This window comes from Enhydra lutris, unplaced genomic scaffold (genome assembly GCF_002288905.1).
Source record: "Enhydra lutris kenyoni isolate GAN:26980312 unplaced genomic scaffold, ASM228890v2 scaffoldscaffold19, whole genome shotgun sequence".
NCBI lineage: Eukaryota > Metazoa > Chordata > Mammalia > Carnivora > Mustelidae > Enhydra > Enhydra lutris.
Window position 1 is genome coordinate 8,085,718 of NW_019154103.1, and position 25,003 is coordinate 8,110,720.

Below are 25,003 nucleotides of genomic sequence, written 5' to 3' on the forward strand. Positions count from 1 at the left end.
CCGAGCCGAAGGCAGCAGCTTAACTGACTGAGCCACCCAGGCGTCCCTCTGTATGTCAGTTTTAAAAAAATATTTTATTTATTTATTTATTTACTAGATGGAACGAGAGAGAGCATGCACGCACACACAAGCAGGAGGAGCAGCAGGGAGTGGTAGAGGGAAAAGCATGCTCCTCACTCAACAGGGAGCCTGATGCAGGGCTCGATCTGAGGACTCTGGGATCATGACCTAAGCTGAAAGCAGATGCTTAACCAACTGAGCCACCGGGTGCCCCTGTACATCAGTTTTTAATGGCAATACTATGTTTATTTATTTTATTTTTTATTTTTTTAAAAGATTTTATTTATTTATTTGACGGAGATCACAAGTAGGCAGAGAGGCAGGCAGAGAGAGAGGGGGAAGCAGTCTTCCCACTGAGCAGAGAGCCCAATTCGGGGCTTGACCCCAGGATGCTGAGATCATGACCTGAGCCGAAGGCACAGGCTTAACCGTCTGAGCTACCCAGGTGCCCCTGATAATACTATGTTTAACTTACTGTAGCTTTGCAATGTATTTTTAAATCAGGAAATGTGACACTTCCAGCTTTGTCCTTTCTCAAGATAGATTTGGCTGTTTAGGGCCTCGATATATCTTTGCAACAGTTCTTCGAGTAAAATACTTTTGTCCCCACTCTGCAGATGGGGTAACTAGAGCTGTGAGTGCACTTGAGGGGTGTCTGACTCCAAAGTCAGTGCTCTTTACCATTATATTCCAGATCTCTTAGCACATGGAGAGTCATGAATTTAATAGGAAAATGTGAAGTAGGACACATATGTAAAATTAAGTAAGTTTCAGAGATTTTTATCATTTATTCACCTGAAAATATATGTAATGATATATATTTTGTAGATTTTTGAGGAGAATATAATAGCTTCCTGAAAAGCAGTATGAGATTCTTACTAAGAGTTAAGAGTATCAAAAACAATGCTAGTTATGGGCACCTGGGTGGCTCAGTGGGTTAAAGCCTCTGCCTTTGGCTCAGGTCATGATCCCAGGGTCCTGGGACCGAGTCCTGAGTTGGGCTCTCTGCTCAGCAGGGAGCCTGCTTCCCCCTCTCTCTCTGCCTGCCTCTCTGCCTACTTGTGATCTCTGTCTGTCAAATAAATAAATAAAATCTTCAAAAAAACCCCAACAATGCTAGTTTCTAAAAAGAGGTTAATTGAAAATCTGCTCCCTAATAATCTTTCATGAATAAGCAAACATCCTAAATAGATCCACTGCTTTCACTCTACACTCTAAATTAAGCAGTATCAGGCCCCTCCCTCCACCCTCTCCCATGCATAATGCATCCTGGGAATATGGTCTTTTTATTGGTTGAATATGTTGTCAGTCACAAGACATGGAAAATACTGCCTCTGCTCTTTTTGCATTTAAGAATTAACAGATGTGCTTGCTTTGAAGAAATTGATTCATTTCTTGATGGGAAGAAAAATCTTCTTTAGTTTTTCACTTATCTTTTTATGTATAGGATTTTCATTAACTTTGGATCAGATACTTGCCAGGAAGAATGTAAGGTGAGTAACTGCACGTTTTTTTTTTTAATTCAGTGCATCTGTGAACTTCAACACAAGTGTGAAATTATATGGTTCTGTAATTTCTTTATATTGTTGCATAGTTATATTTGTTTATAATTCAAATTGGTTAGATTAGATCATTCTGTAGCTAATAAAATCATTGAACTAGAGTTTATAAATAAGAGATGAAAATACAGTATTTATTATAAAAGAGGCAAGAATTATTAAAAATGCACAAGAAGCATTTGTATTATGTATCAAAGTATATATGTGAGAAAATGACTCAAATCAGTGTTCAAGTTTCTTTTATACTTACAAGTAAATATTCATTTGATGGTTTTCTCCTGCTGTTGTTACAAGAGAAGAGAACAAGGAAAAATTTAAAAACCTCAGAAATTCATAACCTGTTCTTCAAAGAAAAGGTGTCAAATCATTTTAACTGGTGGGAGACAGTAGTTGTTTGGAGTACATACTGTTGAAAACTAACAAGCAAAACTTCTATTTCTGTATCCTTTGTCTTTTAGCTCTTTCCATCCGTGTGAGGGAGACTATAGAGATTTATCTATAAGGGAAGATATTCAGAATCTGAATAACAGTTAACTTATGTTCTGTCTCCTAATTGCTCATCATGTGTCATTACAATAAATATCAGGGAATTTAGTGCAAACACAAAGGATAGTGCCAAGTAGGATGGTCTGCCAAAACTCATGTTAAAGAATCTTTAAGTCACCAGCTGATAAAAACTGTAAGTACAGGCATATCCTATTTGTTTTTCCCATTGTTTCTAAATCAGTTAGTGCTTTCCCTCAAGTTCATTTTCAAATAATAAGAGACCTATACTTCTTAGGTTATTAAAGCTTAGTAAGGTTTCCTTACTTTGTTTTTACAGAGATGACTAATTTGTGTATTACACTGGTAAAATGTACACCAAATACTATAAAAATCCCAATTCTGTTTTTGAAGCAAGGTTAATGGGTTTAAATAATCTTAGCTTCAGAAGGGACCCTAGAAATCACATCAATTGATGATCATTTGAATCTAATAATGTAGCATATTAATTTATTATGAAAGAAACAACAGTTGCTATTTTGTGAATGTCTTCTAAATCATAGATCTGAAATTTAAAATATCTCAGTTTTATGGGTCAATTCAAGGTTCTTAAGTCTCTAGGAAGGATGACTATATTTTAAATTAATAGTTGTTTCCTAAGCTTAGAGAGAGTAGGGGTCACCACTCTTTTTTACATATTGCTTCCTCAAACTGGGTTTAAACAATTCCTTTAACAAAAGGAAATCTTTTGTCTCTCACACAGCATCCTTTGTGATCTCTCTTTTTCTACTTCTCTTTCAGACTTTGTTTATTAAATCTGTTCATTCATTCATGCATGTAGCACATATGTTTTTAATACTTGGTACTTTTAAATAGCTAGGTGCTGTGCTAGGTACTGGCTCTACAATGGTGAGCAAAACAGATCTAGTCCCTGCCTTCATGAAGCTTTAAGTCTGGTGGAGGAGGTACTCTTATTAGTCAAAGTGAATCATGCTGTGAAAGAAAAGTGTGGAAGGCTATGAGCGCGTCTAACAGGCGGATCTTAACTGGTCTGAGATGGTAGAAATAGTGCTCTTAAGGAAGTGACTTTTAAGCTGTGATCTGTAGCAAAGGGAGGAAGAGGAGAAGGGGAGGAGAAGGGGAGGATAGAGAACATTCCAGGTGGAGGGAACAGCAAATGCTAAGACTCTTATGAGAGAAGAAGGAAACATGAAGCCTTCAAGGAGCTGAACTAAAGACAGCTGGTTTAGCTAGAACAGACAGGGTAAGAGGTCAGCTGAGGTGAGTATAGTTAGCTCGTCTTTCCGGGCTGCAGAGGCCAATGGTGGGAATGTGGTCTTCATCCTGCACAGAGCCATGACAGAGCTGTTTCACCTTCACCTTCGTGAAGGTATTACTTCGCAGACTCATGAGGGACCACCGCGTATTTTAAAAAATATGGCACCAGCCACTACAAGCTTCGGGCTCTTGATTACTTTTCAAAGGTATTGCAGAGATCCCTTTTACTGAACAAGGACTGGAATATTTTAGGGACAATATAGGTTTTGTTTCTTTATTTTTTTCTTAAAAAAATTTTTTTTAACCAGTGTTCCTCAGTTTATTCACATGGATAACTTTAACCAGTTAATTCTTTACAATTCTTACTTTAGTTCAGAGATTTTGTAGTGATGTGAAAATGTGTGTGTGTGTGTGTGTGTGTGTGTGTGTATAAAAGATTTTATTCATTTATTTGTCAGAGAGAGAGCATAAGCAGGGCGGGGGCAAGGGGCGGGGAACAGCAAGCAGAGGGAGAAGCAGGCTCTGCGCTGAGCCAGGAACCTGATGCAGGGCTCAATTCCAGGACCTGGAGGAGATCATGACCTGAGCCGAAGGCAGATGCTTAACCATCTGAGCCACCCAAGTGCCCCAGAAGTCATCTTTTTAAAAAGAATAAATTAGAAAAAAATATCAAAGTAATGCATGTACATGGTTTTAGGAAAATCAAGTGTTACCAAGACACATAATAAATTATTGAAAAAGAAGTGTCTCCCATTTAGTCAGCTTCTCTAGTAACAAACAACTTCAGCTTTCCAGAATCATATGATTGCAAACATTTATTTCTCACTCATGTTACCTGTTGATAGCTGTTCAGTGGCTGTTGCAGGCCTGATCTAGCTGTTTCCCATGTCTTGTCATTCCAAGACCTAGACTGAAACAGCAGTACCTGTTTGGGCCCACCATTACCATGGCAGACAGAAGAGGACAAGGAGGTGACAGACACATGTAGCGCCTTGAAATGTTTCTGCAGAGCTGGTACACTGTTGCTTCCACTCATGTTCCGATGACTTGACCAAGAAACATAGCTGAGACTTATTGTGGGGCAGGAAATATTCTCTACATACAGAGAGGTACTGCAAAGCAAATGGCCAAGGGCAAGGATATATACATCTCGGATGATTTCCAGGGAGTTGGGGACAACCATACAATCCACAACACTGCCACGTTATTTAAATATATGTAGGGGATTTCTCACTTTGTACATTTTATCTTATTTTTTTTAAAGATTTTTTTATTTATTTACTTGAGAGAGAATGAGTGAGAGAGAGAGCACGAGTGGGGAGCCCGATGTGGAGCTCGATCCCAGGACCCTGGGACCACTACCTGAGCTGAAGGCAGACACTTAATCTATTGAGCCACCCAGGCGCCCCTCAATATATACCTTTTCAACATTGTCTAACAACTTCCTATTCTTGGTGACAAGTTTTTGCCTCCAACACTGCCCTCACCTTCCTTTTCTTCATACCCGCCCCCACCCCCCCTCCAATACATAGTAACATTACTACTTTCAGGTAAATCTATGCTGGCATCAGTGTGACTATGCACATGTTATTCACTGACAAGCCAGTTAGCATACTATAATTGTTTCTTTTTCCTTTGTGCAGCTCTTTCCTTTTCTCTTAAGTTAAAGATTACCTTTTTTCATTTGCAATATTTAAAAATATATGTATTCTTTTTTGATTAATTAATTTATTTGAGAGAGAGAGAAAGAGAAGGGGAATGGGAAGAAAGAGAGGGAGAGAGAGAATCTCAAGCAGACTCTATGCCAAGTGTGGAGTCTAATGTGGGGCTTGATCTCCCAACCCTGAGGTCATGAACTTAGATGAAGCCAAGAGTCTGATGCTTAAGCAACTGAACCTCTGAGGAAAAAATATATGTATCCTTAATTCTTTTCGCAAGTCCCCTCAGCTATCATGTAGTGTAGCATCTCAAATCCTTTTACCTAGAGCCCTCCCTCTAGGTCTCCTCTTTGGAGCTCTTTTGTCCTCTTGATCTGGATTGATGCTCTCTAGGTCTGATGTGCAGTCGGCATCCTGAAGTTTCTCTTCCTCACTCTTCTACGTTAGAGCCTCTGTTGGTTAGTGCCTATGCTTTCCTCTTTCTCGGTTTCCTCTCAGTTTACTAGAGCACATCCTCCTTTAGCTTCTGTGAAAGGGTGTGAGAGATATATTTTCTGAATCCTTGCGTGATTCTTGTTTTTTGTTTGGTTTGGTTTTCAATTTCTGGAAACTAATAGGATGCTTTCCTTATCCCAAGCTCTAAAATATTACAAGTACCTCATCTCATAAGTACAACTTAAAATGGGTAACAGAGTTCAATGTAAAAGCTAAAACTTTAAAACTTCCAGATAAAACACAGGAGAAAATTTTGTGACATTATGTTAAGGAAATGGTTTAGACTCAGAAACAGAGACAATAAAAGAAGAAAAACAAATACATTAGACATTATGAAAATTAAAATGTTTCCATTTTGAAAGTCACCATTAAGAAAATGAAAAAGGAAGACAGAATGGAAGAAAATGTTTTCAGTACGTATATCTGACACAGGACTTGTATCCGTGCAGAAAACTCTTTCAATTCAATAAGAAGAGGACAGTTAATGTAATTTAAAAATTTGATAAAAGATTTAAACACATAGTTCACATAAGAAAATACATGAATGGTGAATAGGCATGAGAAAAGATGCTCACTCGTTAGTCATCAGGAAATGAAAAACTATAATGTGATAGCAGCCCATACGTATGAGAATGGCTGAAATCAAATAGATTTACAGTACAAATATATTACAAGAATGTGGGGCCACATAAAAGCTCATAGAGTGAAATTGATTGGGAGTTTTGTTAAAAGTTAAACTTTTACTATATGACTCAGCCATTCCTCTCAGTATCTATTCAAGAGAAACAAAAAAATATTCCATATAAGACCTATACACAAATATATTTATATCTTTATTTGTAGTAGCCCCAAACTAGAAACATCATAAATGTCCATCGGTGAATGCCTACACAAACAAAATGTGGTATATCCACACAGGGAAGCATTTCTCAGCAATAAAAAGGAATGGAATATTGATCCATATAATAACCCCAATGAATTCTAGTCATTATGTTTAGACTGAAAGAAGCCGAGCACTGAAGAATATATATGATTCCATTTATAATTCTAGAAAATGCGAACTATAGTGACAGAAAGCAATTCTTTAGTTTTCCTGTGGCTGAAGGTGGAGAGAACATCTCTCTACTGCAAGAGAGCATGGGGAAACTTGTGGTATGTAAAGATATTCTGTATCTTTATTATGGTGGTATGTCATGGATATATGCAAATGCCAAGACTAATCAGATTATACACATTTGAGTGGGTGTAGTTTATTGTACTTAAATTATATCTCAGTAAAGTTGATAAAGTGAGAATAAGTTTGTATACATGCAGGAATTTATTAATAACAATGAGTAGACATCATGGTCACCGACTTGTCATCTTCAGAAATTCTCATTAGATAATAGAGATTGTATTGCCAAGAGAATGATGCATTCATTGTGTAATTGGTTCCACATAATTCATTTTAAAGCATTTTATGTTACAGATTTAGTAACTCTTGAGCTAAAATTATGTTTTGCATATGGACCATGTTATGTAATATGTATATATATTTCTCTAATTGTAAGTATATTGAGTTAATATAGTAATTATTTATATAGGTCTTGGATAGCAATCTCTTAAGTATAGAATTTGATCTACATTCTTATATACTACAAGGTACAAATTCTGAAAAATTTTAAATATACAATAAACAAAATTTTTATGATATTTATGACACAATTGGAGATTTAAGCCCTGATATGATAGTTAATGTTAAAGAAATTATTAATATTTTCTAGATGTAATTGGGCTATTATTATAAAAAGCCCTTCTCTTTTAGAAATACATACTTAAATCATATAATATCTGATATTTCCTTCAAAATAATACCAGAGAGGGGAAGTAGGTAAGCTCATGGGTGAAACAAGATTGCTTATAACGTGATAATTACTATAGCTGGATGGTGGGTACAAGTACCTGGGGGTGGGAAGAGGGCTTATGTTTTTCTATTTATATTTGTATGTGTTCACAATACTCTATGATAAAAGATGTATAGATCTTCGAAGTTACGGTCTAAGTTATAATTACATAAGGAAATATTTGTGATATATTTTTAAGTTGAAGAAAATTTTGCAGGCTCCAAAACAGGATGTTTACATATACCTGTTTTTGAGTTTTATAAAAAGTAAATTTATGTGCATTGTGTGTTTAGAGTACTGTGTTTGTGTGTGTGTAGAGTAAAAACCTGGAAGGATATACTTATAATTTAAATCCCCATAATTTTCAGAAATAGCTTTGTGGTAATTGTCTTTTTTTAATAAAAAAGATTGAATATTTTTGCTTTAAAATAGTAACAGTACAATGAGTATAAAATTTCATTGTAAAAGATTTTATTATGCTTCATTATTTGATTATTTGTTTACTATTTATTTTGGTTAGACCTCAGTGTTTAGCACACTACTTGGCACTTGGTAGGCCCTCAACCATAGTATTCAATGGATAAAATTAGGGTTGATATTTACAAATTTTAAGAAGTTCTGACTTTTCCTTATTTTCTTTGAAGAACATGTATTATTTTTTAAAATCAGAAATTCACTAGGAAAAAGTGGACAGTTTTGACTTCTTTTAAGTTTCTGTCTTCTCTTGAGATGTAATAAACAAATATCCTCCTTAAAACTTCCTATGAAATCTGAAATATAGATCTTTGTTCAGCATCTTTTTTTATTTTTGTTTTTTCTAGTTTCATCTCTAGAACATCTTCAAATAAAGAAGTGGTTATAAATGGTAAGAACTGTATTTGCCGGTATGCTTCCTTGAAGGGTTGAGGAAAAGGGTGTTGTTTGTGTTGGGCTTCTATGAATATGGTGATTTGAGCAGGAGTATCTCATGTAAAAATCTCTTAAACTGGTATATTCTAAGGTTATGAGCCAGAAGAGGCCCAAGCCTCGTATATTTTATAGTGCTTAGCATTTTAGTACATTCAGGTACATTAATCAATCAGTGACATTTAGCCTTTGTATTCATATCATTTATTTGACAGATAAGCAGAGTAATGGAGATGTGAATCCAATCCAGAATTTCACAACAGTACCAATCACTCAGGTAAGGATATATTAGAAAACTAGGTTGTATCTTTAAAAAAAATTTTTTTAAACACAATTGAATTAGGTCAGAAAAAATGTGAAAATATAAATAATAATTTTTTAATAACTAACATTCTTGCTTAAGCTTTGGGGGGAGAATGGTTTATGGTAGTCTTCTAGTAAATAAAAAACTAAAGTTTTACTTGCTCTTGTGTATTTTCATTACAATATTCAGTTTCGCTTTTGTTGCTGTCCAGAGAGGATCACTATAGTGAGAGTTTATCTTTGGTTACTGGTAAGCTTGGATTGCTACTACCCCTTTAATTTCTCTTTTAGCTGTACTTATATTGGAGTAATTGGTATGGAATAGTTGATCTAGATAAGTGGATCTTCTTTCAGATATCTGTGACTTCAATAATGAAGTGCATTGTCTCAGATTTCGTAAGACGAAGAATGATGTTAGAAGACCCTGCTAGTTTTTATATATTCCATGATCTGGAGCTGCACTGTCCAAGGCAATAGCCACTAGCTACATGGGGCTATTTAAATTTAAATTCAAATGAAGTAATGTTAAGTGAAATTAAAAATTAATATGAGTTGCACTGCCTCCATTTCCAGTACCATAATAGCTACAGAAGTCAGTGGCTGCTGCACAGGACAGTGCAGATACAGACTATCCAATTTTGCAGAATGTTCTGTTGGATATTAGTGGTCTGGAGAATTAGGCTTGATTCTAGAAACCTCTTGTTATGTTTGTTTGCATGTTAATTTCTTAATTTTAAAATCTTGCCTTATTTGGGTACCTATTTCCTGAAGAGATAAATTACTACCATTAGTTCATGGCATGGTGAATTTTTGTCTTTAATTACTAGACTTTTTTTTTTTTTTGAGTAGTTTTAAAAGGGTTTACAGAAGAAATTGAACAAAATAGAAGATTACCATATGCTCCCTCAATCCCTCCCCCTCCATTTTCCCCTTTGTTTAACATCTTGTGTTATTGTGGTATATTTCTTAAAGTCGAGGAACAAATATTGATACAATATTATTAAGTAAGGACTATAGTTTACATTCGGATTCACTCTTCGTGTTGTATATTTTGTGGGTTTTAACAAACGTATGATGATATCTGCCTACCAGTATGGTATTTTACAGAATTATACTTTTGTGGCCTTAAAGATCTGTGTCCCACCTATTCATCCCCATTATCTCTCCCAGCCTGGTAACTTTTTGAAGTCTATATTGCTATTATTATTATTTGTAAAGTTGGCTTTTTTTTTTTTTAACAATTTAGTCGTTTCCAATTTGGGTGCTTTGTAGAAGCACCCAAATTGTAGGTAGTATAGGTAGATTCGTATACCTTTCAGGTATACCTATCAGTTTAGGCTTGTTAAATGATTAAGATGGGCCCACCTATCATCTCCTTTGTCTCACAGTAGCATGGACTCTGGAGTGAGAGAGATAAAAGTTTCAACAGGTTGTAAATAAGTCCTTTTGCTCCAAGAAGTGTATTGTGCCATGGAAACAAACCTGTCTCTTAAACTTTGTTTATTTGGTTAATTAGACTCTCAGCTACACTCTGAGCAGACATGGACATTTAGAAAAAGAACCTTGGAATGCATTCAGCCACCATAGCCCAGTTAATGTCTCCATGGATGGAATTCCCTGCATTCTTTTCTGGGCCAAAGGAATAACAATAAAATTTAAGAATCAGACCTGGCTGGACCTTACAGATGAAGCTTTTGGCCAGAAGACAACAGTGGACATTAGCAACTCAAACTGCAGTGAAGAAAGTGCCATGTAAGTTGACTGCTTTGCTTGAGGAGACCCTTAGAGCAATTGTAGTCTGTTAACTGGGAAGCCAAGTTTTCTGACATTTCAGAAAACAGAAGTAGGTTCCTCTATAGTGAACTTGAAACACATCTCTGATGAAATGTTTAATGTCTAAAATGAAAGAAAAAAATCAGAAATTAATTTAAAAAAACTTTTCCCCAAGCAATTCTCCTGTTACAATACCTTGAGGAAAATCAGGGTTGTGAAAGTGAAGGTTTTCCAAATTCATTCTGAAAAATGAACAGGATTCCAGGCTTGGTATCAACTCCAAATGTGAGATGTCCAACGACTTTTGTCCTAGCAGGAAGAACTCATGTATCATGCAGCAGAGTCATACATTTTCTAGTGGGTAAAAAAAAAGGCTGAATGTAGCCAGGGCAGATTTCTGCTTCTAGGGAGTGTTCTGAAGTAGTGGAACGTTGCCAATTTGCAAATATACAAGGGTACCTTTGAATGGCTGTATTTCAGAGAATTCTTTAGGACATTTGTTCAAAATGATTTTAATAATTTCTTTTGATTTGAGATAAGCAGATTAAAAAATATCCCTTTTGAAGAGGAAATCAATTTCCAGTACCTTTCTCTGCTTTCTAGTCATCCAAGCAAAAGTTTTTGCTTGTATTTGTTTTGGTCGAAGAGTAAGTCTGGCATATCCCACTTGCTTTCTGTAAATCTTGCTTTCAACATTTGCTGGTATAATAAAAGCTTTTGGAAGATTGTCTGCATTTGTCCTGGCCTGGTTTAGATGGGCAGAATGCTTTGTATACTCTGTGTGTGTGTGTGTGTGTGTGTGTGTGTGTGTGTGTGTGTGTGTATGTGTGTGTATTCATTTTATATACTTTGGCTGGAAATACTTTTTTACTACTGAACTTTACTTTTCATTTAAAAATTATTGATGATGGGTAAAAATGGATTGTATTAATATTACAAGTTTTAGTAAGTATCTTGCTCTTCAGAATGATTATCTCTTTTTAGGGAATTAGGAAATTATAAGTATAAGCATCCAGAGTCCTCCCAGATTTGTTTATTCTGTGGCAACACAGACTACCAGAGACACCAGCACTCCTGAGTGTTTAGGACTTTATCCTTGGGCTCTAATTAATTCCCTACAGGGCTCTTTATTTGTGGTCAGCTGCCTGGAGAGAGTCTGATTGCCTGTCTGTGGCTGACTGGCCTGCCTTGATTCCATTTATTCTTACCCTAGGATATTTGTGGGGAAGATCAGAGCACCACAGTTTTTTGTTTGTTTTTGTTTGTTTGTTTGTTTGTTTGTTTGTTTTTGCTGGGTTTTAGAAATCTTAATGATCACTGGGAACTCAGAGACCGAAAGAATGAAAAGTTGGCTTCTAGTGCCAGTTCTGCCAGTGAGCTTTGTGACCTTACAGATAGGAGACACCATAGGATCATCATCTATGAATGGAGATGATGGCATTTATTAGTTGTAATAGGCCTGAAGCATTTGCCTTGGGCCGGGCACAATATCTGTTATTCCTCACAATACTATTGAGTCACAGACTGTTACCATCCAAAAGCAAGTCTCGTAGAGGTTAAGAAATTTGATAAGATCATACAACTTATTTGGTAATAGAGCTGGGACCTAAAATTCATCTTTTTTTTTTTAAGATTTTATTTATTTAATTGATAGGCAGAGATCACAAGTAGGCAGAGAGGCAGGCAGAGAGAGAGAGGGGGAAGCAGGCTCCCCACCAAGCAGAGAGCCCGATGCGGGGCTCGATCCCAGGATCCTGGGATCATGACCTGAGCTGAAGGCAGAGGCTTTAACCCACTGAGCCACTCAGGTGCCCCTAAAATTAGTCTTTAACAATGATGTTTTACATCCTCTTTCTTGGCTCTGTCTCATTGCATTGTGAAAATCAAATTGGGAAATGGATGCATGAGAACTTTGAGAACTCTTCAAGTGCTATGCAAAGTAATAATATTATCTTCCTAACATACTAATGATAACTGGAGTAAAATAGTGCCTATGCCTTGTTACCTGGTGAAGGGACCTAGGGAAGCTTTGGTTTTCAGGACGCACAAAGGAATGATTGGTGGGACCTGATCTTCTGCTTGGTTAGCATCTACATATTCTACTAGGATGCGTCCTGAGTGAGCAACATCTACCTCCTGGAGTCCTGTCCAGGCGAGTGTGCGGACATCCTGGACAGCCCACCCATGGGGATGAATGGAAGGCTTCCCAGTACATGAGGCATGCAGGGACCAGATACTGAGACCATCCCTCATTCCTGTGAATCATGGATGTTAGTGAGATGCCTTTGTTCTGCTGGCAAGGAAATCTTATATTCTCAGGGAGGGAGTTGCTGAAAGAATAAACCCAAGTAAAGACATAACCATGTAAGGTCAAAAGCACAGATTAAAAAAAGGTGACCTTGTTTTAGTGCTTGGAAACACAATGTTCAGGGAAAGGCAAAGTGTTGCCAGACTGATTTGCTACGGAAATCTTTCTAAATAGTGAAAGCCCTACAAAGCATAATACAAGCATCTGGGGGTATTTTGAACTTAGGCAATTATGGTCTGAAGAATTCAGAGTCTGTTTTAAACGTGGGAGGTTGGGACACTTGGAAGAGTAAAAGCAGGTCTCTTTTGAGTGACTTGCTAGATTGTATTTCTCCTTCGTGTTCCCAGGTTATGGTGCAGTGCCTAGCACTTAGGAGAGTCTCACTGAATGGTTGTTGAATTTGTTGTGTTGAAATCAGGCATGTTCTTTACTCTGCAGCAGAGCACGTTAGCAGCTTTCACTGAGATCATGACTGCTGGAGAAAGCTCTTGGAGTACCACAAGCTTAGAGGCCATGGAGCTGCTCCATCAGGAAAAGGGGACAGCAGTTAGGTGGATTCAGTATGGCCTTGCTTTGAGGTTTAGTTCATCAGCTACACAGTCATTTTATGGCTAGCCAAGCTATTCTGATTCTTTGGAAGAAGTAGAGAAATTTCTGTTAAAGTTAGTGACCAAATTTGTAAAATACTATTCAAGAAAGAAATTTTATTTCATTAAAGTATTTTAAGTACTTTGTAATAGACTATGAGAATATTCTTAGAGAAAGGCCTTTTTGGAGACTTGCTTTACTGAATAAATCAGCTTATAAAATGTTCATAAATGGGGGCACCTGGGTGGCTCAGTGGGTTAAAGGCCTCTGCCTTCGGCTCAGGTCATGATCCCAGGGTCCTGGGATCGAGCCTCGCATCGGGCTCTCTGCTCAGCGGGGAGCCTGCTTCCTTCTCTCTCTCTGCCCGCTTCTCTGCCTACTTGTGACCTCTGTCTATCAAATAAATAAATAAAATCTTAAAAAAAAAAAAGTTCATAAATGAATGCTTCTAATGTATCTAAGCTTACAGTGTTAGGAAATAGAGATAATTCTCTTAGTAACTTTATCTGGTTTATTTTATAAATATACAAAATATTCCCCTTTCCCCATAAATAGTATGATAATAAATTTCAGCTCAATCACTGACATTTCTATTTCTTGATAGGTAGGACCAAACTAATGAGATTACATTCGTGTGATATTGTTTCCAAGCTTGTAATTGAGCATTTATGGTTATGCACTTTTGCTTTTTTGGTTTTATAATGTATGTTGAGGCGTTATAACTTCTGTACATTATGATGTCACATAGCTGCATATCCTTTCTGTTTTTAAAATTTTCACATTTTCTCATTTCAGTTCTTTAGCTTTTTCTCATTCTTATTTTTCAACCTTATTGAAATATTAATAAAATACACTAAACTGCACATATTTAGAGTACACAGTTTGATCAGTTTTGACATATTTGTACACCCACAAAACCATTACTACGATCAAAACAACAAGCATTTTCATCACCCTCAAAAGTTTCCTTGTGCCCTTTGTAATCTTTCCCTCCTGCCACTCCCAGGTCACCCCTCCAGGTAACCACTGGTCTGCTCTGTATAGTTATAGGTGAGTGTGCATTTTCTAGAATTTTATATAAATATAATCATATAGGGGCACCTGGGTGGCTCAGTTGGTTAAATGTCTGACTCTTGGTTTTGGCTCAGGTCGTGATCTTGAGGTTGTGGGACTGAGCCCTGCTTGTGCTCAGTGCAGAGTCTGCTTCAGATTCTTTCTCCTTCTCCCTCTGCCCCTCCCTGCTCTCATACACTCTCTCCAAAATGTATAAATAAAATCTTTAATAAATAAATAAATAAATATAGTCATATGGTGTATACTCTTTCAGTCTGGCTTCTTTCACTTAACATGATATTTTTATATTCTTCTACATTGTTACACATATCAAAGTCAAAGTGATGTTTCTTTTTAACTGCTGAGTAGTAAGTATTCAATTATATGGATAGACTACAACTTATTTATCCATCCACCTCTTTTTTTAAAATTTAATTAATTAATTTATTTGAGAGAGAGTGAAACAGTGAGAGAGGGGGGAGGGTCAAAGGGAGAAGCAGACTCCCCGCTGAGCAGCAGGCCCATTGCCGGACTCAGTTCTGGGACTCCAGGATCTTGACCTGAGCCGAAGGCAGTTACCCAACCAACTGACCCACCCAAGTGCCTATCCGTCCACCTCTTGATGGAAATTTGGTTTTGCCCCAGATTTTAGATAGCTTTCTAAGGAAAGTTGCTTTAAACATTCATGTACAAGTCCTTGTAGGAGTGTATATTTTCCTTTTTCTTAAATACCTACGAGTAGAATGGCTAGATCATATGGTATGTGTATGTTTAGCTTTTTAAGAAACTGCCAAAGTGTTTTTTTAAAGTCATTGTATCAGTTACCTTTCCACTAGCATTGTATGAGGAGGTTCCATTTGCTTTACATTCTTGCTGACACTTGGTATGGTCAATGATTGTAAGGAAAATATTTTTATGTTTCTTCATGATTAGTAATTTCTGAACAAATTTGACTGGGACTTGGGTTATAAAAAATAAGCCTTGGAGTTAGTAAGAGATTAACCACCTTAGATGAATGTGTTTACCTGTCAAGGAGTAATGAACCTCAGAACCATGGAAACATTCCAGTGCTTGGAAACATACAGAGGCTACTTGCCTTCTTCTTAGAGACAAATTTACATTCACCTTTATGGTAAACTATTTATTCCCATCCAAAGGCTGATAAAACTCATCAGCTTACATTGTGAGGTAGGTACCTAGTACTCTTCTCTTTTGGCATGCCAAGGAAAATCTTTGACACTAAGGAAGCAAGTGTTTCCCTCTCTCAAAGGGAACCACTGTCTCTCTCTTACATAAACTCCCAGACTCACAATTTTGGTGTTCCTCACTTGTATTACAAATCACAGTATGAACAGGATGACATCTGACTCTCATCATGTTGCCCAGGCACAAGAATTGGGTTAAAAGGGGAACCAATGTGGTTATTGCTATGAATTGGTAATACTCTGTCTCACATCCAGGAAATCTTGTGTTGACTTTCAGAAAAGTGTGAATAATGTGGATATTAATTGCTTAAGAATAGGTTCCTTTTTGAGAGCAAGAATGTGGGGAAAGGACAGAGGGAGAGAGAGAATCCCAAGCAAGCCCCTTTCCCATTGCGGAGCCTGACACAGGGCTTGATCTCACGACCCTGAGATTCCCACCTGAGTGGAAACCAAGAGTCGGATGCTCAACCGACTCAGCCACCCAGGCACCCCAAGAGTAGGTTCTTAAAAAAAAAGTTTTAATTATTTCAATTACTGTACCATGATGCTTTCATCTTATTGTGGTTTTATTTTATATTTTACTGATAACTAAGGATGCTGAGCATTTTTTCATGTATTTATTAGCTATATGTATATCTTCCTTTGTGGAGTGCTTATCTTTTCACTATTTTTAAACTAAGTTGTCTTCTTATTATTGAGTTGTTAGTTAATTATATTCTGGATACCAGTAGTTAGTTAATTATATTCTGGATACTAGTTCTTTGTCTATATGTATTGTGGAAATATTTTCCCTTGTTCTTTGGCTAAGATTTTTGTTTTCTTAACACTGTCTTTTGAAGAGTAAAAATTCTGAATTTAAGGAAGTCCAGTATATCAATTTTCCCTTTATACTTCTTTTATATTTTTATATATAATTTATATATATTTATTATATATATAAATTATATAAATTTATATATATTTTTATATATAAAAATTTTATATATAAATTTTATATATTTTATAAATTTTATATAAAATTCTTTTATATTTTTTAGTTTTTTTAAATTAACATATAATGTATTATTGTTTTCAGAGGCAGAGGTCAGTGATTCATCAGTCTTATATGACACCCAGTGCTTATTACATCACATGTCTTCCTTAACGTCCATCACCCAGTTATCTCATCCGTCCACCCCCATCCCCTCCAGCACCCCTCAGTTTGTTTCCTATGATTAAGAGTCTCTTATGGTTCTATATTTTTTCAAGAAACTATTGGCTGGTTCAAGATTGTAAAATTGCTATATGTTTATTCTGTAAGTTTTATTATTTTAGTTATATTTTGAGGTAATTTTTTAGTGTACTATGAAGTAAAGGTTATTTCTGTTCTGATGGACTGTGTTGTTTCTGTTTTCTTAGTTTGTCTCTGAAGTTTGGTGATGCTGAAATTCCCAAAGGTCTTGATATAAGGTAGGTGTGGATACTACTTTGAAGTGTCATAGGTTCAGCCCTTCACATTGGCTCCATGTAATTTATTCATTCAACATGTAGTATCAAGGGCCCACTATGTGCCAAGCAGTGACGTGTGAAATGCCACATATAACTAACTACATAGAGTCAGTGATATTATGGTGGGATCCTACAGGAATGATTTCTTTAGTTTCTACCAAAGCATCTGTATCGATTTTTCCTTCTTCAGTTAGGTCTTAGAAATCACATGAACCTGAAAATGTGGTACTCTTTTCCTCTGAGCAAAGAATATTTGTAAAGCTCCAAAACCGAATCTCTGGTTTGAAGTTATTTTCTATATCGTGGCTTACAATGAATCACACTTATCACTTTATAATAGCAAATAAAGTCTCTGTAGCTGAATTTCCCAGCAGACAATCCAGGCCTCCATTTTGCTGTGTTTATGTCTGGAAGAATGCATCTGCCAACAGTGGTTTATTCAAGTAGTTAGGAACTCCTCCAGGAGTGGGGGATGACTTCAAGGCATTACATTTTTTTTCTTATAAGAATAAAATGTTTCCGTTCCTATAGGACCAACCTTTTAGTGGAGATAAACAGCTGTGTCTTTAACATTACTTGAAAAAAGCAGCAGGATGTGCTAGGACAGTCTTTCCTAAGCTGTGTTCTATGGAACACTTATGCTATGTGAAAATATTTATAAGATTCCCCAGGGAAGGGGTTCTCTGGTCAAATGTGTTTGAGAAAAACTGCATACCATGTTCTTCTCTTAGAGATTCACAGTATTAATTTGTATATTAAAGTAACTATGAAGACATGCTTTTAAGGAAGATTGCAGCACTTGGTGACTTTAATGAACCTCTCATTTCCTATGTTTACTTCGGAAAGCTCTTTCCTCAGAATATTTGCCTATATTTCATGGAACCACTATTGTTTCACTGGTCATAATTTAGAAAATACATGTCCTCATCTTTTAGATAAAATTTATAAGGAAAATAGAATCCCACAAGGTGAGGAAACATATACAAAAAAAAAATACATATCTGTTTGATATAGGAATGAGTAGTTTTTATTCAGCTAGCACTTTTTTTTCCTCAAAAGGAAAATGGCTTTATTATTTTTTTTCTGATGATAAAGGAATGTGGTAGATGCTGTCAGTACCCCATCTATATCACTTTGAGCTTTTCCATTTGAGAGCACTGTAGTCTACCAGCTTAACTTTGAACTGTCAGCTTTTCTTTGCATAAAAGCTTTCTTTAGCCAAAGGGCTACACTGCCTCCCATCCCTACCCGAGCAACTCTGAACCAATGACTGAAAGAAGTGTATAAATACCCCAGATCCCTCACCCAAGGGTCAGATAACAGGCATGTGAATTACCCTCATTCCCAATGTACCCCATGAGTGTCAAACCCCACTTGCCCACAGTGGAAACTTGCTTAATAATGTGTCCTTTTGGGGTATCTTCCATTCCTCTGTCATTTTTCTTTTCCCCATTTGACATATTTTGAATTCCTAAATAAATTTGGGACTACCTCCCCCAAATACTTCCTTCTCTTCACATCATTGTCTCAGGGTCTGGTCTCTTAGAGCCCGATACATGACCAGAAAAGAAAAGAAAACAAAACAAAACAAAACAAAAAAATCAGAAAATACTTCTCTTTATAAAAAGAACTTGAAAATCATTCATAATTTAACCAGCATTTGTAATCATTATTAACATTTGATCTCTGTCCTTCCTGGATTTTTTTTCTATGCAATTACACATTTATTTGTTCTTTTAATGAAAAAAATGATCATGGCATATTATAACTTTATTATTGCTGGGGAATATTCCATTCTAAAATGGCTAAGAGTAAAGGCTCTAGTCTCAAATTGGATTCGGAGCCCAGCTCCAATACTCAATGTCCAAGTAGACTTGCACAAGCCATTTATTTAACCCCTCTGTGTTTTGATTCCTCCCCTGTGAAATGAGGATAAAAATAGTGTCTACTTCATGTTAAAAAAAATACGCATAAAGAACATAGAAGGGTGCTTGATGCAGTAAAAGCTTTCTTTGGGTTATTTTTGACCATTATTTATTTAGCTAATTCTGTATTAGTTTAGAACTTAGTTTTTTTCAACTTTTTTTGCAATAATAAAATCAAGTTTTGATTTTAAAAATGAAAATATAAAAGCTTTTTGTGTTTTTCTTTTCGAAGGAATTTGTACTATTCACTTTTGGGGTCTGCCCTATCATTTGCTTTCATTCATACCTATTAGGAGACAGGTTTAGCACTAGACGTAAACTCTCTGAGCCAGTTCTACTACGTGACAAAAGAGGGTGCTATTGCACTGCTCATAGATGATTTCCTGTGTCAGCAAATATCAGAGTGCTTTAGGAGTAATACTGTTTGTAACCATTTTCAGATTCACCCTTACCAATTACAACAAGTTGTACCTCCAGAGCTGGTTTAGTCTGCAGCGAGTTGAGATTATTTTCAATAATTCAGTCCAAGCAACTTTTAATGCAACTGGCATATACGCTCCGTCGAGTTATTCCTACCATTGCCAGCGTGTCAGCAGCGTGCAGCGGTATGATGCCCTCTTGTTGCCCAGCTACACAGATGATACGTCAAGCCTGTGGGAGGTCACGTTTGTTGATTTCCAGGTAATAAACTAAAACATATGCTCAGTGTACCTGTCTGTTTGGTGCCAAAGAAATCCAGTGTTGGAAAACACCTGAAATATAGATGTTTAAGGAAAAGAGAAGAACGGATACCTTTAAAATAATATTGGTATTTTTTCTTTATCTTCTAAGTCATGAAATGGAATAGGATAGAATATTCCTCTCCCTGTGCACTACCCACACCCTACGCACTGCCTCCCACCCCCCGACTCGCTTTTACATTCACATTTATGCAGCCACTAATAATTATCAGTGAGGAATGCCAGCAATCTAAACTGGAGGGAAGCTGTGGCATGAAGCCCAGTGACCGACACTTCCTGGAGTGAGAGGCCCTTCTGGGGAGAGGAACTGTTGGATAATTATTTTATTTCCTTCAGGGAGTGGAGCAGTGATCCTATCAGGACAGATAAGCAGTACATCTGTAGCCTGAGTGACAGCTTTGGCAGCACAGGAATGGAACTGTCAGCCAAGAAGTAAAAATATCCCAGAGATCCTCTTGAAAGTATCTGGGGAAAGGCATGGGGGCATTAGACGTTTCTTTTCACCACCAGAATCTCAGGCAGAGAGACGTCGGTCAACTTCCTCTGTCCTGTTAACCTGTGAAGAGAGCTTCACTCATTCTTCTAACTCACTGCAATAGGCATGGTTTTGCATGTCCCTCTTATGGGCACTTCCCAATCTTTTCCAAATGTAAATGTACTTACTTCCTCTTCCCTTCAGCTTGGAGAGGTGTGCAGCTTGGGGTAAGGAAAGAGCTTGCATTTTGGAGTTTGAAAGAAAGACTTGGTTTCAAATTGCTTGTCAGCTACCTGGGTAAACTATTTCACCCTCTTGATTTCTGGCCTTTCTTTTATGGAGGTAAAGTCATGGCCTTACTGTGTGGCAGCAGCCAGGACTGTGTCAGGCATGGATTACCAGTAACTACTACTTATGAGTGCCCCTCCATCCTGTGTGTCAGCACTCTTGTGGTTATTTTACACACTTTGTCTTTAAAAGTTATCATAATGTTGCAGGATTGCCGTCATTATCCCTGTTTTAAAAATGGGATGACTGAAGCTCTGGTGATTACGTAATTTTTCAAAGTGATATAACTGGTAAATGGTAGAAGCAGATTTTGAATTCTGTACTGTCTGACTTCAGAGGCACTTTATAATGTATATAATGTATATTTATCAATATTTTAAAAGTACATATTGTTATTATATATTTTATGTATATATTATATATTATAATGTAAATTATAATATATAATATATATTTTATATATATAATTATTATACATATTCTTATTATACATATTTCTCTCCCTTGCATTTTAAAAAGAGAAGCAGGCACAAAGTAATATTGAAAACAAGGAATAATTCACACAAAATCTTGCCTGATTGAGAGGAACTGACTGATTTATATCTCTTTCAGAAATGATTTAGGGTGATTTAGAGAAACACTGGAAGAAAACAGACTTTGAAAAATGCACAAACCACTTCACACCCATTAGGATGGTTATTATTAAAAACAAACAAACAAACAAACAAACAAACAAAAACCAAGCAAACCCAGAACAGAAAATAACAAATGTTGGCAAGGATGTGGAGAAATTAGAGCCCTTGTACATTGCTGGTGGGATTTAAAATGGTGTAGCTGCTATGGAAAATGGTATGGTGGTAGGTCCTCAAAAAATTAAACCTAGACTTAACATGTGATTCTGGGTATATACCTAAAAGAATTGGAAGCAGGGACTTGAACAGATATTTGTATACCCATGTTAATAGCGGCATTATTGACAATAACCAAAAGATGAAAACAACCTAAATGTTCATTGATGGATGCATGGAAAAGGCTAGTGTATATGTGCAGTGGAATATTACGCAGACCTGGAAAGGGAGGAAATTCAGATATAGGCAACAGTACGAATGAACTTTGATACTGTGCTCAGTGAAATAAAGCAGACACCAAAGGACAAATATTTGTATGAATTCACTTATATGAAATATCTACAGTAGTCAGATTTGGGAGACAAAAAATTAGAATGGTGTTGTCAGGGAGCTGGGAGAAGAGGGGCAGGAAGAATTGGTGTTTAATGGACTTAAAGTTCACAAGATGAAAAGTTCTAGAGGAGGATGAAGGTGATGGTTACACAATAACATGAATGTACTTAATGTCACTGAACTGTACACCTAAAAATGGTTAAGTTGGCAATTTTTTTGTTATGTATATTTTACAATAAAAATATTTTAAAAATGGGCAAAGACACGTGGCTTAAGAAAAACAAAGGAAGAAAAGATCAATTAGAGCCACCAGTGAGGTTAGTACACAAAACTGCAAGACCTTCTGTCTGATCTGGCTGGAAGTGGCACAGTGATTTGGCCGTGAAGCTTTGGAACATCCACTATAAGAAAGAATTGCTCATTTACATGTGCTTGGGGTTCAAAAGACTGTTGGAAGCATGCTTGTGGGGAGCACATCCATCGCTGGTAGGGTTGTGCCAGTATCTGTGACAGCAGCCTTACAGCGAACACAGCCGTGGATGTCACAGGTGGGCCTTGTTAAAACACCTTTGCTATAAGCACATAGTGGAGTGCAAGGTCAGTCCACGCAAGATGTGGTAGTGATAGTGATTCAGGTGTGTATATACCAAAGGCTGCATTCCACGTAGGTGGCTTTGCCCATCTGATTTATTCTAAGAGGAAAGTAGCGTGATGTCACATGCATGGCAAACTGAGATGCCTTTGGTGGGCCATCTGAGGACTGGGAAAGTGTAACCAGCATCACAAAGAGATGTTTATTCAACTCCAGTTATTTAACTTTTACTTCTTAAGAATGTTGGCTGTGTTGCTGGGTCTTCAGTTTTTCAATGGAAGCTAGAAGTCTGGATTTTAATAGGAAATTCTCAGGATGTCCAAAACTTTGGGCCTAACAATACTCGCCAATGGGCTAGATACAGGGTGTTTACAACCACTAGTCCAGAAAATGGATGGACAAGTTACCCTTTAGGCATTCTCCACAGATACTTTTCTCAACCAAGTCTTAAGAATGAAATAACAGTCAATGTGAGGACATTCTCTTTGGCTGGAGTTGCAGCATCAGATGAGGCCATCATTTGTCATTTTGTCGAGAGCGTGACTCTGCAGGCACTAGTCTGAAGAGAAGGCCACTTTGCCTCCAACATAGAGGGATGGGCCAAGGACGCCAGAAGCCAGGTCAAGAGTTTCCTTTTGGAGCTGGTTTTGGATTCAGTCTAGTGCACAGACAATTGGATGGGCAAGGCCTCTAGTCTATGGCTACAGGCATTTTAGCATGAAAAAATGGCGAAGCACCCACTTAAGTCATAAAAATGAGTTCTCACTAAGCACTCATGGATAATTCAGTTTTCTGATGTACCTCTGTAAAACCAACCAGGTGACTGAGGTGATGTTGTCTAGCATTCAGTTCTAAAAGCCAACTAGGTGTGGGAACTGTCTTCTACAAATGATTGCTCTCGTTTAGAGTAGTTCCCCTGTAGCTCAGTTTCTTTCATTGTGACCGTATTTGGATACAGAGCCTGTTGTCCCTTTCAGCCTCTTCTAGTTCCAAGTATTTGAGCCACTTTGTTCGCACATGTACGAAAGCTCTTCTTTCCATTCTCTGGGCAGGATGCAAATAGGGGCTGGTATGCAGCTCTTCCAAAAGCAGTACAAGTATGTATGGTACAACTGATAAAGAGTGGGTGGTGGTGTCGGACTTGTAGAGTTGTAAACTGAGAAGTGAAGCCAGACTGCCTGGGTTTGAATTATAATTTCAGTGCACTTAAATAAGTGAAAAAGTAAAATGAATTGAAATATAAAATATCTTCACTGTACTTACTGCTACGGGACTCTGGGGAAGTTACTTAACTTTTCTGTGCCTCAATTTCCTCACCCATTAAATAGTAACATAATCATAGGCTCTTGTGATTTTTTTAATGAGTTAAAGCAGTATCTACTACATAAAAAATCTTTGGGAGGTGTTAGCCTTTATTATCTGTATTTTGCCTCATTGGGGACTATGATAGCTTCTCTTAGGAGACTCTTCCTGTCCACTTCCTGTTAATAGAATCAAAGGCAGAGGAAGTGAGACTTAATTATTCTTTGTGAAATTTATGCTAACATTTATAAAATTTTGAGTGTACTTTGAATTTTAGAGACACAACAAAGTTATTTTTTAGATGAACTAGAATATTTCTAAGGATCAGATTAAGAGAGGTTTTACTTCAGAGACTTGAACTTCATGAGCCTCTTAATTATGATAACCATATATCTCAGAGTATCTGAGTCAGTCTTGATTGAAAATTGTTTCATTGTCCCCATAAGCACACTCACATTTGTTAGATCATTTGCTCAAATTAGTCAGTAAGTAGAACTTACTACCCATTGTCTTAAATTTGGTTAATTAGGAGTCCAGAACCCTCAGCACAGGTGCAAGGTAGATCTTAGGAGAGAAAGAGTATGTCACTTGAGCTCTTTGTCCTGACAGATCCAAGGCTTCACCATCAAGGGGAGGCAGTTTGCCAAGCCCCGAGACTGTGCCTCCTCCTTCTCGCCAGCCATTCTGATCGGCCTGGCCATGTCCCTGATCCTGCTGCTGGTGTTGGCCTACGCTCTGCACATGCTCATCTACCTGCGCTATCTGGAGCGGCACTATGATTTCCTCACCTCTCCGGCCCACTTCCCCCAGCTGAAATCTCGAGATGCAGCAGAAGAGAAGGAGCTGCTGAGGAGCCAGGGCGTTGAGTGCTATGAACTGAGAAGCCCACAAATCTGCAAAATTTACGTGTAACGGCACAGGCCCCTCTTCCTCATGAAGTCCACCGTGGGCTCTGAAAGGAGTTATTTCTGTCCATCCTCTTTGACTTGTGATATAAAGTGTTTGCCTCATGGCTTGATTAAAAAAAACATACATGCAGAAACTACATTTTGGAGCATCCACTGGCCTACTTAGAGAGACTTGAGACAATGAAAAAGTTGTCCCAGGAACCCCACAGAGATAAATATGATTGTTGCCCAAAAACTACTTTGAAAGCAAAAGCATATTTCAAGTTAGGAAGACAGAAAAAAACCAGTGATGCCACTTAGAGAGGGGAAAACATATTTGGTCCTTCTTGCTTGTTCCAGTTCAGATGTGATAATAGGGAAATAATAATTCCAAGGTTATCTGGAAGTTCAGAATTTATTTTGTGAATTTGCATTTTTAGAAATTATATCCCATCTTTAAAAATTTGTTTTAAGAAGTAGTCTTTCCCGGAGCTGTTTGGGGAAGACTCTTGTCAATATGGTAGAACACTCTGTTCAAGGGCTTTCTTGTCATTTACTTTGCTGTTCAGAGGC

General features: G+C 37.2%; 1 protein-coding gene across 1 annotated transcript; it reads left to right on the forward strand.

Annotated features, from left to right (window-relative positions):
- The first annotated feature begins 1,458 nt into the window (after nt 1-1,458).
- Nucleotides 1,459-24,455, forward strand: LOC111148440 (ATPase H+ transporting accessory protein 1 like). Its single transcript, XM_022504982.1, has 7 exons — nt 1,459-1,553; nt 8,238-8,281; nt 8,538-8,599; nt 10,142-10,377; nt 16,951-17,001; nt 19,406-19,646; nt 24,153-24,455. The coding sequence occupies exons 1-7, from the start codon at nt 1,459-1,461 to the stop codon at nt 24,453-24,455; spliced, it is 1,032 nt and encodes a 343-aa protein (XP_022360690.1).
- Nucleotides 24,456-25,003: the final 548 nt, after the last annotated feature.

What these genes read in the sequence shown, in the direction of transcription:
- LOC111148440 (XM_022504982.1), top strand. Translation starts at nt 1,459, where the DNA reads ATGGGAAGAAAAATCTTCTTTAGTTTTTCACTTATCTTTTTATGTATA. An exon ending in CAACAGTACCAATCACTCAG is followed by an intron (nt 8,600 to 10,141) that starts GTAAGGATATAT and finishes TTGGTTAATTAG; the next exon opens with ACTCTCAGCTACACTCTGAG. An exon ending in CCCAAAGGTCTTGATATAAG is followed by an intron (nt 17,002 to 19,405) that starts GTAGGTGTGGAT and finishes AACCATTTTCAG; the next exon opens with ATTCACCCTTACCAATTACA.